This window comes from Epinephelus fuscoguttatus, linkage group LG4 (assembly GCF_011397635.1).
Source record: "Epinephelus fuscoguttatus linkage group LG4, E.fuscoguttatus.final_Chr_v1".
Lineage (NCBI taxonomy): Eukaryota > Metazoa > Chordata > Actinopteri > Perciformes > Serranidae > Epinephelus > Epinephelus fuscoguttatus.
This window is the reverse complement of record NC_064755.1, coordinates 20,002,458-20,020,058: the sequence shown is the minus strand read 5'-3', so window position 1 is coordinate 20,020,058 and position 17,601 is coordinate 20,002,458. Positions and strand designations below refer to the sequence as shown.

Genomic DNA, 17,601 nt, shown 5'->3' with positions numbered 1-17,601 from the left:
ATGTTCTAAATATTGAGGGAGGTGTGTGCCCTGCGTCCCATCCGAAATCTATGCCCATGATGCAGTGTACATGAGATTCACACTAACCATGTACGACATATTACTACGCTCTTTAACTGTTTTTACACACATTTGAGTATGGTCCTGTTTTTTCTTTTATAATTCAGTGCTCATTTTCTATCTATTTATTTATTACTGATATTCATTTATAATTTCGAAATGCCCAGCAAAGTCTGTATTCAACTTCTGTATCTAGTATATTGTACAATTTTTATGTGTGAATGTAGGCATTTGCAGGAACACTGGGTTAGGACAGGGCTTGTGACTCTTTACAACAAAAAAAGTGTCTGCTTGAGACCCCCAATCGTTTTTCAGATATGTTTACTTTACTTTTACTTTTGATACTTGAGTAGCTTACATTTTGCTGATAATAGTCTGTCTCTGTATGTTTAACTTAAGATCCCTCCAGATGTGTCCAAAGATTTCACAGAGAATCAGGCAGATGGTAGATGGAAAACACCTTCTGGACAGCACTGAAAAATAAACAGTCTGAAGGAATGACAGGATAATAAAACAAAATCATCATTGTATTGTTTATAAAGAAATAGAATATAATGCATTAAATAGTTATTTTGTCTTTATTATTTTATGTAACTCATGCCCAGTTGTCCAGAACTCCCGCCTTTTTGCCTTGTGTGAAGGAGCTGCACAACATCGGATTTTAAATTCTGTTGCAGAGGACGGCAAAAAGTTTGAATATTTCAACTTTGAATGGCAGTGCCATCTACCATCGTGGTTGCTAGTATTCTCTGCTGACCTCTCTTAATTTTACCGTCTTGCTCTCGTCCACTAAAGTGATATCTGATTTGCTGTCTACCATCTCCAATTCCAAGTAGATGCGGCATTAACAGCATTGTGCCTAAAGTTATAATTTATGCCTGAGGTTCTCCCACTAAAAAAGTTCAATTGCCTGTTTACCGGACCTTGACTAGAATCAAAACTAGTTCTGTGATGTCACAAATCCTGCTCGTACCTAAATGCCTTAAACTGAGATTAAAATTTAGCGAAGAGAAACTTCCTCCCTTTAGCAGCTGAATAAGAAAACAGCCTGCAAGTATTAAACTCTGCTCATTAAATCATTCTGCATGGTGAAGCTCAAACACTGAAACAAAGTAACAAAAACAAAAATATATTTTGGACTGGAAGGGGGCTTTAAAATGAGTTTGAATGCAGGGTTTTTACTCACAACAGGACATTTTTTTTTACATCGTCCGAGGAGCTTTTACCACCACTGCCATGCTGGCTCACAGGTGAAGACACCAGCACAGTGGATTATTACAGGGTGATTGAGCTCCTATTTGAAGCAGAAGCAGCTCCCTCTGCAGGTAATAATCGGTGCCACTTTCATAGCAGCATAAACCTTCTACATTATATACCCCCAACCCCCCTTGTTCACTCTGCCAACTAACATAGCCTGCCATCGACACACACACATAAACACACACACACGGTCACAGATATAAGGCCCCCCAGACCTCCCGGGTGATCCGCAGTGGAGCGTGTAGCCACCTGTCAATCACCAGATCCCGGCCGCCTTAAGAGAGACATTTCGTCTGGGACAACGGCAGCCCGTCCCTCCCCATACATTCTGCCTCCCCTAGCAACCATCGCCGGATGACTGAGAGGCTTTGTCCCCTCACAACGGGAGTCCACCATTGAACCCAGGAGCCCGTAGCAACCAGAATTAGAGGGTGCCAGAAAGGGGTCTTTTCTGTGAAACGGGGCTGAAAGCTCTGTTCTTGTCCCTTCGTCTGGGATTCATATCAGGGGACTGAATGGCGTCCCCCCACACCCCCCTTCCTTTTAAATGCTGGTGTAACGGAGCGTATGAAGGGGCTAGCGGTGAGCGGATAGGATCATGGTTAATCTGCTGTTCCTCTCCACTGTGGTCCGATAGGGACACTTAAGCAGCCTCTGTGGACAGTTAGTGGCGTGGGGAGGCCTGGGGATACCTGGGGAGGCCTGAGCTGGGAGGTTCATCAGCAGGTTGCAAACAGAAGGAGACAAGTGATGGACAGTGGTGGAAGAAGTACTCAAATTGTACACACTCAACTACAAGTAAAAGTCCGTCATCCAAAAGCACACATAACTAACACTGTCACTAGGACGAGCCTCTCATTCATGTGTAGATGCACAGTTCCTTCTGCGCAGTGATATGGTAGGTGGGTGTAGTTCAGTAGAAAGAAATAGTTCCTACATGAAACTGCTCACAACAAGGTCTGTGGATTATCTCAAGTAACCGGGTCATAATTTCTGGAAAGAGACGTTGCTGTTGAGCCTTTTAAATGTATTCTTTTGGCACTTTGAGCACCACAAACCAAGTGCCATCTAGTTTCAGTATACTGGAGATAAGACACACATCTCTACGGCTGATATCTCCAGCACTCTGCAGCTCATACCAAAACAATCTAGATTGATAACTACCTCTACATGTAAGAGGAACACATATGCAGTTTTGATTTTGGGGTGAACTGTCCCTTTAAATAACACTTTTTCTACAAAGTATTATCAGCAAAATGTACTTAATTTTTATAAAAAATGTATGGTCTGGTGCTGCAAAAAAGTGCCCTCTGTCACTGATAAGACATTGGACTATTAATACTAGAGCACTGGTGTGAGAGCAGCATGTTGCTGGTGGAGTTGGTATAAAGACAAAGCTGATTTTAACTACTTTATAGAGGCATAACCTACAACTAAGTGTTAAGCTCAGTGGCTGCCACCTCAGGGGTTGGTTCCTTCCAGTGGGTCCAGTGATGGAGAAAGTATTCAGTGCCTTTACTTAAGTAAAAGTACAGAAAAAATACTCCAAGTGAAAGTCCTGCATTCAAAATGTTTCTAAAAACACACAAGTATTACCTGCAAATACACATAAAGTGTCTTCTACATGAAAAATGTTAACCTGTAAAGTGACTAAAGCTGTTAAATATATGCAGTGGGTAAAAAGCACAATGGTTCATTCTGAAATGTAGTGGTATATTATACTATACTATATTATGGAAGCCAAGAATGGCTATACTTGCTATGATTATTTTTAATAATGATTTTAAACAAATTGTATTTTCTCTTCACAACCCTTTATCATGAGAAAACAAAAGGTCATTTTCTTACTCAGTAGCAAAAGGTAGTTGCGACGGGCCCCTATAATGCATGCTAGTATGAAGGGCCCTCGTGCACACTATACTCATGAAGCACTAGCTGTGTTTTTTCTATGATTGAAAGGCATGACTGCTCGCTCGGCTTGGTGATATGCTCAGCTTGTCAGCCTAAACCAGCAGCTACCATACATCATATAGCTGTGTCACGTGTCACATGATCAAAGGCAGACTTGACACTGGACAACATCAACATACAAATTACCCAACAATCATCACTGCGAATCTGTATGTGACAAAAATACCAAAGAAAATGAGAAATAATCATTTAACTGAATAGTTTTTTTTATATAGTTTATTTATAGTCTTTATAGTTTATGTAGAATAAGCATATACTTCATATCAATTTTAAGAATTGTTTTACCACAAAAATAAAACATGATGGAGATGGATGAGATGTTTCTTTGAAACACAGCTGTATTTCTAAGGTGTCAGTGTGAATCACTGGAAATTGTTGGAGGGCAGGCGTGAGTGATTTCGGAGGCTGAAATCAGGTGTGACCAAATATGCCAGATATTTTTTAGTTCTCCATAGTTATCCCATGATCTGAAGAAAACAAAGTTGTATTCATGTGATAATTCATCTTGTTATCTAGAGAAATCAGCCTTTTGTTTTCTCTAAAATTTACATAAATTAACCAAGAAAACGAGCTTTGTCATCTCGAGATAACAAAATAATTAACATTTGATCTTGAGATAACAGCATTAAAGATAATAATTGTAAGCACAACTGTTCTTGGCTTCCTTAAAGTGAAATACAAATACCTTAAATTTGTTCTTAAGTAAAGTGTAAAAGCATTTATTGTCCAACGCTGAGTGGATTACAAAATACATTTCAATGATTAAAAGGTTAAGAAAGAAAAAACAATGCTTTGCCACCCAAATTTGTTTTAATCTTTTTCTAGTTTTCTCTAATCTTTGCTGTTTATTTGTAAAGTCATTGTAAATTTCCCCTGTTTAGGCCTGCAAGAAGTATGTAGTAGAAATGATCTGAAAAGTTTAGAAGTGAATTCACTCTGGTGGAACTGCTCATAGACATCTGAAACATGAGGAGGGGCCCTGACACTGCTTTTTCATAAAGGGCCACAAGACAAAAAAGCTGGGAGCCAACACATTGTATTTTATAAGCTAATCATGTGTTTTTTATGTAAAGCTGCAGGTATATCTGTCAAATAAAATCCCCTCTGAAAGTATGTAAATACAAGTACCTCAGAATTTGATTAAATGAGATTGATTACTTTCCAGCACTGGTGACGAGCATAGGACTGGCGTTGGGAAATGATAGCGCTCAATGAGTGCCAGTATTGGACATCAAAAAGACAGTCCAGATCCAAATGGTCAAAGAGGTTTTGGAAGTCAGAAGCACCTGCTGAGAAGTAACCTTTAGGGGACACTGAAGCTGCACAAAACATGAGCAGATTAAGTAAAGAGAGAAAAGAGTAAGGGCTTGAATAGTTTATGACCAGTTCTATGGACTTGTGGTTTCTTTCAATAGGGGCTTTTACTGCCCTCTTTATAAGGGAGTTAACATGGATCCCTGAATGCTTCCCTAACCGCTGCAGATCCTCGTAACTATAAAGCGAATTCAGCTGAGTTTTACTACAGAGTGACTGACACGTATACGTAAACTGGACAACAATCAGATGAATACGCTGGCAACATAATCACCATTAGGCATATTACGTTGTTTTCTTAAAAGAATGGCGAAAAATAAGAAAACAAAAAAGCCAAATAGCCACATGCAGGTGCTCTAAAAACGACCTCCCACGTTGTACTTAGCCCTGTAGTGTTCTGTGCATTTTACATCACCACGTATAGAAGATTACAAACTAATCTCAACCTACAAACAACATCGCTGGCATGCAGAGAAAACATGCTTTTCCTGGTATGTTCTTTATCATTAATGAGCGTCTCCGTGGCCCCCTGTATGGGAGTGTGTTTTGTGCAGCTCCCATTCTAAGCTCCCGTCCCGCACCCTCTTTCCCACCCTCTCCTTCCCCGGGACCTGTCAATCAAAGATCATGATTGAGCCCGGATGGCAGGCAGTCAGTCATCAGCAATGAAAGTGAGGCCTCACTCTCTCTGTCTGTCCCTCCCCCTTTTCATGCCCCCTTGCCTCCTAGAGTTTTTCCATCTCACCTTCTCTGTGGCCTCTCGGTCCCCCCCTCTGCTCCCCTGCTATCCCTGTACAGTTTGTGTTTTCCCCCTGAGGAAGTCACATCTGTGGTCAGTGTCTGTCCAAAAGAGGGTGAACATCAAACATGGCTGTCACGAAGCCATAAGGCTCGGTGCGCTCGGCCTCACAGGGGAAGGCCTGGCATCATTTATAAATAAGTCTGATTTAGTTTTAACAGGCCCCTGCATTTGCCCTGTAAGTGGCTGATGAATAAACATGAGCAGAGTTGGGGCGGGAACTGCATGGGGGTAGGATGAGAAGAGGCCTGGTTTGTGTGTGTGTATGTATTTGGGGGGTATCGGGGGCAATGGGGGAGCCTTTCTTCCCAGCAGGGCTGCATCTCGTTTAATTGGAGCACTTGTGGCACCATTACCTCCTTTACTCAAACACGTTACTGATGACAAAAGAAAACAGCACTAAGCCTGCCTTTGTTAGCGAGGAGACTGGACGAGGCCATGGATTCCTCTCTGCTACTCATGTGTGGGAATCATACACGCTCCCGCCATGAGCTGCTGCCTGCCTTGGATCAATGAAACACGGCGGCCAGGTGGACATAGGACAGAGCACGTGGAAATTACAGCCATCATTAAAAAATGATGGACAGGAAGGCTGAAAAGACACTATACACCATGGTTCATTCACTAAAAGACTATTTATCTTTGATTAATCTAATCCTCCGTATTTCTACCGATCAATGCGCAAAACAATAACAGCAACACTCAGTGTATGAATCCACAGGAATCCTCTCTATTAATCAATTCAAACTGATGGACTCCAGCATATGTGTGCAGCCTGGCAGTGACCTTGTCCTTTAGCTCCTCTTTGACCCGAGGTCATGACAATGGGACTGGTCTGCCATTTATTTTTGGTCACCACAGTGTCCCAAGAGAGCAATAAGGGTGTGACCTTTGCCCTCAGTCTGACTCCACTACGCAGGGCACGCTGAGGGGATCTTAAATGACGGAAACAACTCATCTCCTCCTCTTTTTATCGGTAAATCTTGATTTTTTTAATCCACTATTTTTTATAAAGTTGATCTCTTAAAGTAGTTTACGGTATTTAATTACAACAAAAAAATAAGCCTACTTAATTTTTAAAATTCAAATAAAGTGGGAACAACATATATCATGCAGTTACAATGCTGTATTAACAATCGTTTATTAATTTTCAAAATTACATTACCATTAACAAACTTTACTTTTAAATACAGTCTGACATAGCAACATCTAAACATACAAACATCAGCTTTTGACAAAATCATTCATTTTCGGATGCATAAAAATATCTGTTAACACTTTACTTTAATCCATCTTTTTGACATTTATAAGCAGTACATAAACATTTAATGATTATTTATATTACACAATAATGTGTAGTAAAAAAAGATAATAAATGACAACATGGAAAACACAACTCTAAAAAAATCCTTTTGGTGCTTACATTATATTGTCTTAAAAGTTATTCATCAAGTGTTTGTTATATACGTGCTTATAAATGCCAAGTGAGGGCGGGTAAAAGTAGACTGTTACCAGGCATCCATTACGTCGCAGTACAACTTAGCTCAAAACAAATATCACAGTTCTTATTTTTAAATTCCATAATCAGTAACACGATACATAACTCCCATTAGATCTCAAGGTAAAAACCTCTCTATGAAGACGCACAAAATTATTAAAGTTCTGTCTTTAAGGAAAAGCAGCGATGCAAATAAACACAATAACAAACGAAGGTGACAGCATGAAGTTGACATCGTCTGTATATTCTCTTAAAATCGTACCTACGGTCCGTTACGTCACACACACAGAAAAAATGGAAAAACAAATGTGTGACAGCTCCTCCAGAAAATCCAGTGCAAATGCCACTCAAGAGGGTCTGAAGCAAATGTATGGTTTTCAATATGTAAAATTTTCCATGGTTATATTCTCATAGCCATCTTTAAGTTAGTTTAAGTCCAGTACTGAGCCTTTATCTTGTTGTACCTGCCTCTCAGTGTTGAAACTGAACACATGCCTCTCAGTATTTAGAACTTGTGCATTTGTTCCCTCTAGAAAGACATGAACGTAGCAAAGGATGTCTATTTTGACAAAAATAAAGACACACACACGGAAAATTGAGGCAGAAAAGGCACAAATTGGTCCATAAAAATCACCAGAATGTGAGAAATTTCCGAGCAGAGGACCCCTGGATTCCCCGTTTCATATGTGTCCCTCTAAACGCTGAAACAAAACCTACACTCCTGCCAATATTTGACTGTATATGAAGTGATTTTAAACTGAAATACATATCCTGCAAAACAGAGAAGAGCATATTTCACAGGCAGACTTTTTTTTTTAAAAGACTTCACACAAACAAAAAGATTTCAGACTTGATTCTTGGCTAAACAACTTGGTGAAGATTCGTTGTGTCAAATGAATATTTCTGTCCAACAGGAGAATAAAAGGAACAAACAGGGTGTGGTTGATAGACAGAGATCCATCAGGATTAAGGCCTACAGTCAGGCCTGCTCCACAGTGAAATTTGACTCCGCTCTGAAAAAAAAGAGCATTACATAATGTGTCAAAAACAATGAAACTTCATAGAAAAGTTGTCGCTCACAGTGTCATATTTTCCTCTATGGCCCGCAGATGTCCATGTATACTCTGTATCACTCTCTCTGGTAGATTACACTGACAATTCAGCTTTTATAATAGCATCATTTTCATTTCCTCTGTAAACATGAAGGTCAAGGTCACTCTGAAGAGCTGCACATGCAGAACTGTGCGGTGAAAACCCCACATCAACAAACAGCACAGGTGACCTGCATGTGGAAGCACAGAGCGCAGGGGCCACATCGGCATTTCATAGTCCAGTGACAGGGCGCTGCACACCTCTGTGATACCAGTGCCATGCTGTATGTATATTATACATACACACACTGTATGGAACACTATGAATAGATTTCTCCAACAAAGGGCAAGAATAACAATGAGTCACATGCAGTCTCCACACATTTGGATCTGCTGCCACCAAGAGGACACTGAATGCAACACGTGATGCTACCTGCATGGATTGTTTGGTGTGAGAATAGCACAACTCCGTGACCACAGCACTGTTGTCGGACAAAGCAAAAGGGCACTTACATATCTTTGTTGTGCATGTGGTTGTTGTAGTGAAGGATGGGTGGGATCACCTCCTCTTCATCAGGAAGCTGTGAACAAATACAGTTTTAACATAATGATTCAGGAGGAGAATAATAACCACATGACCAACCTGCAACTGAATGTGTGCTGTCATGAGAACTCGTCAGTGTCGTAAAATGGAAACGTATGAACCGTTTCTCAGTAAATAGAGGTGGAAAAATGATGGTAGCATGATCACTAACATTAAACACCCTCAGGGTAAATAAGGGAACACAAAACAGTAAAATGTGATCAGTGGTGTGTTATGTAAACTTTGTTACAATCTAATGCAGTTTGAATTGATACATTTAAAGTGTGTTCATTCAAGCATTTTTGCGCATCTCTTGTAATGTGTCAGAACTGGACTCGGTCGTGCTGAACTCAAACCTGCACTTTTTCTCTAAATGCACTATGATGCACTGTGCTTTTTTCTTTTTTCCTGTGTTTATATGTTTTAGTTGTATTGTATATATCAATATACAATATGTTTTTGATGTTCATGGACAGGATCTTAAGGTGCAGCCGGGAGGAGGAAGGAGTCCAGTTTGGGGACCTTAGAATTGCATCTCTGCTTTTCGCATATGATGTGGTTCTGTTGGCGTCATCACACCGTGACCTCCAGCATGCACTGGGGTGTTTTGTAGGCGAGTGTGAAGCGGTCGGCATGAGAGTCAGCACCTCCAAGTCTGAGGCCATGGTTCTCCGCCGGAAACCGGTGAATTGCCCCCTCTGGGTTAGGAGAGAGTTACTGCCTCAAGCGAGGAAGCTCAAGTATCTTGGAGTCTTGTTTACGAATGAGGGTAGAATGGAGCGTGAGATGGATCAGCAGTTTGGTAAGGCTTCTACAGTGATGTGGGCACTATGCTGGACTGTCGTGGTGAAGACGGAGCTGAGCCAGAAGGCGAAGCTTTTGATTCACTGGTCAATACGTCCCAACCCTCATCTATGGTCGTGAGCTCTGGGTAATGACTGAAAGAATGAGATTGTGATATAAGCGGCCGAAATGAGTTTCCTCCATGGGGTGGCTGGGCTCAGCCTTAGAGATAGGGTAAGGAGTTCGGGGTAGAGCCGCTGCTCCTTTGCATCAAGAGGGGTCAGTTGAGTGGTTTGGGCATCTGGTAAGGATGCCTCCTGGGCACCTCCTGTTTGAGGTGGTACGGGCAAGTCCCACTGGTAGGAGGCCCCGGGGCAGACCCAGAACATGCTGGAGGGATCACATATTTCATCTGGCCTGGGAACACTTTGGGGTCCCCCAGGAGGAGCTGGAAAGAGTTGCTGGGGAGAGGGTGTCTGGGGTGCTTGACTTGGCCTGCTGCCCCTGCGACCTGGCCCCGGATAAGCGGATGGAAGTAGATGGATGGACGGTTGTATTGTTTTGAAAGAAATTTTAAATATGTATTTTTTATCCTTTCTTGTTGCACTGCAGTGGGCTGGGAGGAAGCGTTTTTCTTTATTTATTATTGAAATTCTTCCAGTCAGATCAGATAAACTGAAAAGCCTCCAATCAGCAGGTCTGAATCACAGCAGCCGATTGGTGCTGCCGACCAATCAGGGTTCAGTGTGACTGAAAAAGGATGTGTCTCCAAACTCACTGCCTAAAAAAACTGCCCTTTAACGGAACTGCATTTGTCAAATATTAGAAAAACACCACTCGAACAAAAATAATTGAAACGTATGATATCTGGTGTTTATTCTAGGCAACTTCAGAATTTCTGTGCAATGAACTCCTGACTGAATTTTGATTTTTGATATTGACATCCCTGTTTCAAACTGCAAAAACCTCTTTATGGTAGTAAATCAAACTCCCTCACCTCCCAGTAGGGCTCATCATCAAAACAATTGTCATCTGCAGGATCTCCCCAGATAGGTAATCTTAGGATGCAACCTGAGAAGAATACAAATAAAGTCATTATCCCAACGCACACAATTTGTCACCCACTGCATGCAAACACACCCATCTTATTCAAACTCGGTTATATCACAGCTGTTTACATACTGTATATTTCTGATTATGTGGTCAGGCTGACGGGTGGTCGCAGTGGTTATTCCTTACCGACAAGGATGCCTCCACCCACACCAAAGAGGATAGCCACACAGAGGCCTGCAGCCTGATGACCACCCTGCCGTGAGGGTGTCATGTTTTTGAAATTACCCTCAAAGTCAAAGGTGTTGATGAGCCTTTAATACAAAGAAAAAGAAGAACTCATAATGTTGGTCTTTCAGACAAATTTGGCCACAAGAATACAAATATTCCTCTGGCTGATAATCTTCTATCCATTTAATTTTATGTTTGTCACGTTCCACTGTTTGTTAAGTATTTTATTTTTCTCCGTCATGTTTCATGTCTTCCTGTTTTATTTTGTGATCACTCACCACTGTCTCTGTTCCAGGTTCCTGTCGGCCCTGCCCCCTCCCCGTCTGTGTGCACCTGATCCCTGATTGTGTCTCCACACCTGTGTCTAATCACTCCCCATCAGTCCTGCATATATTTCCCCTTGTGTCTTGTCTTGTTGCCAGTTCGTTGATGTTTACAGCTCAAGTTCCAGCATTTTTTTCACAGCCTCAGTCATAGTTATAGTGTGTTTGATCCTTGCCTGTTTTTGGACCTTGCCTTTTTGCTTCACGTCGTGGATACCTTTGCCTGGTTTGTACTGCTTCCCTGTGTTCATTCACCTGCCTGGAATAAACCTTGTTTTGCTGCTTGAACCGGTCTGAGTCGTGCATTTGAGTCCTACCTTTTCTGTGCAACGTTCATGACAATGTTAGAGTTTCCATGGCTTCTGGCTGCTTTTTGTAAGGTTGGACCACTCACCCTTCAGCGCCATAAACAGACTCTGATGCAGCTGCGGCAGTAATGGCTCCCACAATGCCACCTATGACTCCTGGCATTGCGTGCAGGTTATGGATTCCACATGTGTCCTGGATCTTCAGGTGCTTTTCCATGAATGGCTGAAAGAGATGTGTAAATCAGGATTAGCTGAGTTTACTCAACAGCTCTGTCTGACTTGGCTTGACACTGACAGCTGACTTAAGGGCAGTAAAAACAGTAAAAGTAATGAGTGGCACATTTAGGAAAACACCCTCTGTGATAAAGATGCTACATCTACTTAACTCTAAGCCAACATAGAAAAAAAAGCAAATAAAAAAGGAAATAATTTGCATTTCTCTGGCTAATTGCCTGGACTGGTTAATGAACTCTTCCAAAACTCTTCTTTCAAAAACAAACTTAGGCTTATCTCATAATAGCTACAACACAGTAACCCAGATAAATGGCATACTGAGAGGAAGATATATCCCAGCGTGGAGATAACACCGCAGCAGAATCCTACGATCAGAGACCCGTACGGCATCAGCATGAACTCTGCTGCAGTTCCCACTGCAACGCCTCCAGCAAGAGTTGAGTTCTGGATGTGAACCTGAAAATGTGCAGAAAAAAAATCTGTTAGCCACAGAGGGAACTGTTTATCAGTTTGTGGTGCGTTTCAGCTGAATCAAAGCATGCATCCAATCACTTCAGGGCAAAATGAAGTTTGAGTTTGTTCAGGTGCGGCACAAGTCATGCAAGTCGTGTTTGACATTTCAGCATACCTTAGGTGCTGTCAGCTTGACAAATATATACACCTATTGTTATGTACATAATGTTCCTGTGCGACATAAAAAAACACAGTGTTACCATGTCAAGTTTTCCATGCTTCTGGAAGACGCTCGAGATGGCCACGGTTGTGAGCACAGTGGAAGCCAAAGCCAGGTAGGTGTTGATGGCTGCTCTGTGCTGCCCATCCCCGTGGTCTGTGATGGCTGAGTTGAAGCTGGGCCAGAACATCCACAGGAAGAGGGTACCTACGCAGAGAGCAGGGTGGACCTTAAAAATCCTGCAGATCCAACGTACCTCCAGAATAAAGGTGAGTATTGTGAGAGTTAATAAATATCAGCATGTAATCAAATCAGGCCCACCAATCATGGCAAAGACATCTGAGTGGTAGACGGAGCCCTGCAGGTTACTGCTCTGGTTCAGGTTTGGCCGATAGAGCATCCACGAGATGGAAAGACCGTAATAACCTCCAAATGTGTGGATCACCATGGAGCCTCCGGCATCTCTGGCCTTCAGTAAATAAAATACCAGCATTAGTGGCAGTGGCAGAATGCTGTGAGGTGTTTTACCAAGTTGTCATTTCGCAACTGGAAGGTGGCGGAGATTACAAAACATAAGCAAACAGAACAATGTACACATCTGTTGGTCATGAGATTTGGATGTATGCTCAGTTTTAGAAGCAGAGGACAACCGAACTCCTCAGACCCATAAAAAAATTTAAGTAACAAGGATGTAAGAAACATATCAAATATTATAGTAATGCACACCAAGGGGTGCAGTTAGGTGCTGATCCCTGGCAGTAGACCTGACAGTAGGAAACACGTGTCACACACTCTGGCTCCATGTGCATTTCACTTTCCTTTCACAAGCCCTCAGGCCTTCTTCAAGATCAACAATCAGGAAATAAACACATCACAACGACTTAAAAAAATGTCTACAAAGCCCAGAATGTGCTTTTAACAGTTAAATTGGGACTCAGGTGCACTGCATGTGTGGTGTTTAGAGGATAAATACACAAATCAGAGAGCTTTATTGAAATAGCCGAATCATATCAAAACAAAGAGACATTATTGTTTCAGCTTACATGAATGAGACTCAGGATGATAAATTCCTCAACGGCGAACAACGTGATCCCAAACAGCGTCATAACCATCAGCTGGACTGCACTGACTTTACCCAGCACCGCCCCGTAGGCTATTAAGCAGCCCGCCACACAGAAGTCAGCATTGATCAGGCTGAGGAGAGGAAAGAAGTAAACATGTTGTGGACAAATAAGGCAATATGTGTACTGGCCAGATATTAGACAGTGTCTATATTGGTTAAGGATGCACCTATTTAGTAGCAATAAGCCAAATAAAGAGTACAAACATCAAAGAACATTGTTTTGAGCAGTGAAGCATCATAAACTGATCTAGTGACTCTGCTCTTTCTCTTTCTTTGCAGATAAACACCCATCATATCTGTCGACACACAATGACTTGGCTGAATTTCCATAGTTTCATCTCCTCAGCAGTCTGAGTTTCTGTTTACCTCCCAGCTACGGAGTCCACAAACAGTAAATCTAACGCCTGGAAATTTCCTCAGTCAGACTGGTTTCGCCTCAGTAGTGGTGGGGGGGTCATTTGCACTTGGACCCCGTCTACACATGTACAACTATTTTTGAAAATGGATATTTTCCGCAACGTTTGGCCTCTCGTCTACACGCAAACACGAGTTATAGGTCACTAAAACAGAGATTTTTTTAAAAACCGTTGACATGTAAAATGGAACATTTGGAAAATGATGATATAATCGTGCACGCTCATTGTTGCTTTGTGTAATGAGCATATGCTAGAAACAACAACCACAATGGCGGACTACCTGTTTGCTAACATTTTGTCAGCACTGCTTGGTGTAATGACGTCTTTACGCTTAAACTTGGTATCGTTGCAACACTTCACTGACGAACAAAGGCATCTGCTGCACCAAATGTTTTTGTTCCACCTCAGCGTGTGATTTAAAATCCGCCAAAATTATGTGAAGTGTATGCAGAGCATCACTCGTATGTTTGAGTGATCTCCTTCATTCTCATATACAATGGGAATTGTTGCGGTGATGTGATCTCCGACAGGTGTTTTGAAAAAGGTGATATCAGCTAGTACACTTCACCACCTTTGCAACAAGGGGAGACTGCTAGAGACAGTGTTTGGGGTCATCTTTGTGTTCTAGTGTGGATGGAGATATTTTGTAATCTTTTTAAAATGAAGGGTAAAAATGTTCTAAATATTGAGGGGGGCATGTCTCCTGCAAGTGGAAACTATAAGACACATTTCCAGAGCTAAATATTATAACTTACTTCAGATGGTCACGATTGCGGCCTTTTATATAACATTGTGAGCCACAAGTTTCTGTCGTTAGTTGTATGCATTATTCAAAATTAAATACAATAAATATAAGGGGTGCTTTTACAGCAACAATTACTTTTCAACTCCAATTTTGATCTTTCCATCAGAGTAATCCAGGGAGTGGAACCAGCCTTGCATCAGCAGCGCCCACTGGAGGCCGAAGGCTGCAATGAGGAAGTTGAAACCCACCGCGCCGAAGCTGTAGCGCTTAAGAAATGTCATCAGGAAGCCAAATCCAACAAAGATCATCACATGGACATCCTGAAAACCTGGGGCACAGACAAAATGATGATGATAAGAACTGGCACAATGAGTAGAAAAGTGGAGGAGAGGGTAAGGAATTCCACATCCAAATTAAACTGGAGGCAATGCATTATCAAAAGTAGAGAGTACAGATCTCCTCCAGGCAACTGCCCGAGCTAATCTCGTAAGTCTAGCAGAATCCTAGAAGCTAAGAAAAATATGCACCTCATCTAGATTCACTGTAATTATGAGGATGAATGTATTTTTCATAAGTAAAACACAGCTACAAATCTTAGATCCATGTCATTCATATAACTGGGCTTTTAACAGTACAACTTTGTGTGTAGGCTACAGCATAATAAAGTGATAAATAAAAACAATAAAGACAATTACAATGGGCCAGAAAAGAAACAACCTAACAGTCAGGCAAACGCTTCGCTTCCTAAATGCACCAAATGTGGTATGGTGCCATGCGACAGACAGAGCAAGGCTGGATTGCAGGCGGACCGTGGAGGGCTGTGCCCAGAGAAATTGTCCCTCCTGGCTCCGTTACGGTCAAGATATTGGCAAATATATCACGCCTAACTTTAGTAGGTAATAACATATCAGGTAAGGATTTGCTCTGGTTTTGGTTTAGACTAAACTCTGCAATTGATCAGTTTTTGTGCCACATCGAAAGCCAAAATGTGGCCTGCAACAGACCATTAGGCCTGTTGCTTTTCGCTGAGCCATTTTCCAGAAAACGTACAGCTTATAGTGGCTGCTTAAGGAGAGTGAGGAGTCAGCAGTCAATGACTTTATAGAACAGTCAGTAAAACAGGTTTCTCAAGAATTATGAATCACCTCATAAAAGAGAATGTTGACTATACAGTTATTAACGTGCATACAAAGTATATGCCTGATTATTCTAGTAGTTTTTGAGATAAGCTGCAGACAGTTAGGTATCAGGGTGAGTAATGTTTGCAATCATCCTCGTATTCCTCAGTCCTGTTGAGAGTTGTTTTTATTTATTAAAACACCAATATCGTCCTACATTCTCAGCTTATTGCAGCTATATCGCTCTGCTCTCTGCAAAAGGCTGTTTCCCCAAATAATTAAACATAATAAGGTAATTGTGTTATATATTATGAAATCATAATTGTATCCAGTGGTGTACACTGTTAATAAATAATAGAAGGAAAAGAAAAGACTGAGGAAGTCCATTAAATGTGGTTGAAAGCCTTAGAAACAAAGTGACTGAGCTCATACTGAGAATTTTTTGGTGAATCTGCTGTTTCCAAGGCCAAGAATGAACCTGCAAGCTCCATTACAACAACAATAGCCATCATAAACAGACACACACACACCAGATAGAGTGGTAACAAAGAGTTTCGTCTGTTGTTGTACATTAAAATGTTTGAACCTTTTGTGGAGCAGGTGGCACTTCTTTGTAAGACATCTCATGTCTGCTATAACCAGCCGGTATCATTTACAGCAGACACACCTCAGGGCACAATGGGTTCCCACTGGACTGTGAAACATTATCGTCCGTATAACCCAAATTCTACATCACATCTGATTGGATGTGTGATTATTTTTACATTCTAACAAACAACAAATGCTACAGGCATTTCACACTGTCCTCATGTTGACACTGGCACCCCCCAAGTGTTGGAAAAAAGGTCCCATGACCTAAGATGAGGCCTCCTGACAACAAACTGTGTCAAGATGTACATCTATCATCGGACATCCAACACCGTATCTGAGATGGATTCATAATAGCCTCACACCGACACCGTGGGTTTTTGGGGACGTGTAGACTACAGCCACACCCATGCAATACATTCACACTCTCAAATGATAAAAATATGTTTTTATCTGTACAAAAAGGAGAGCGTTGACATATCAGCTATTAAACTGGAAAGAAAAGCCTCACAGGAGTCAGAAACATGCACCTGTGGGTGTCAGAGCCTTGTCAGCAAAGCAGGAATGATTAGATAGATCAACACAATCTGAGAGCTACAGACAAATGTTCATAAAATGATCAAACAAAAAGCTAAATGTATAAAAATGTAGATGCATAAATGTAGAGATATTTATAGTATGAGGACAGATGGATGCTAGATTAGACAGTTGGAAAAGAGAGTCATTTAGAGGAAGAAGAAATAAAAAAGTCACTTACTTGGATATCTGAAGTAGAAGTCGTTCTCAATGTCACTTGATATATTTTTTGCTTTCCTGTGCTCTATCCAGTGTGTATCCGATTCTTCATTGTAGCGAATAAAAACTCCGAACAAGATGATCATGGCTGTTTGCCACACAATGCAAACTGCTGGAAGACTGATACGAACATTAGTATTCTTTGGACGGTCACACAGCTCCCTGAAGCTTTGGATGCAGCCCATTGTTTCTGGTTAGTTTAGATCTTTTTGTATTATTATTATTATTATTTTTTTAAAAAGACATAACAGCTGCTAAACAGCCTAAATATTAAAGTGAGTTGTCCTCTGGAAAAGTATGAGACACTTAAAAAGCCCCGAGCATCTTAAGCATAAGTGAAGATGGGTGTTTGCTTCCATATACAGACACACCCACCGTCACTCCCCACCTCTGCACTTGTGAAAATGATATTTACTGGGACATTCTGTCAACAGATTGTGTCAGTTGAACTTGCCCGTCCTCCCTTAACACTCTTTGCATGTTCAAGAAAGACAAACAGGCATTTTTGTTCATACGAAGCTTATGTCTAAAGTAAACACAAAAACAGGCTTCTATGGCCCTAACAGTTTTCCCTATTTTTAAGACTAGTGAGAGGGTGAGGGCGTTCTCCTCTCCTCTCCTCTCCTCTCCTCTCCTCT

At 41.4% G+C, this 17,601-nt stretch overlaps 1 protein-coding gene across 1 annotated transcript; it reads right to left on the bottom strand.

Annotated features, from left to right (window-relative positions):
- Positions 1-6,515: 6,515 nt before the first annotated feature.
- On the bottom strand, positions 6,516-17,304 carry rhcgb (Rh family, C glycoprotein b). The gene is made up of 11 exons (XM_049574955.1): positions 16,926-17,304; positions 14,598-14,790; positions 13,222-13,372; positions 12,500-12,647; positions 12,219-12,385; positions 11,824-11,961; positions 11,358-11,494; positions 10,599-10,723; positions 10,357-10,430; positions 8,507-8,574; positions 6,516-7,915 (listed from the first exon to the last, which is right to left on the bottom strand). Exons 1-11 carry the CDS (start codon positions 17,146-17,148, stop codon positions 7,882-7,884), a joined length of 1,458 nt encoding a protein of 485 aa, XP_049430912.1. The 5' UTR covers positions 17,149-17,304; the 3' UTR covers positions 6,516-7,881.
- Between the last annotated feature and the right edge of the window lie 297 nt (positions 17,305-17,601).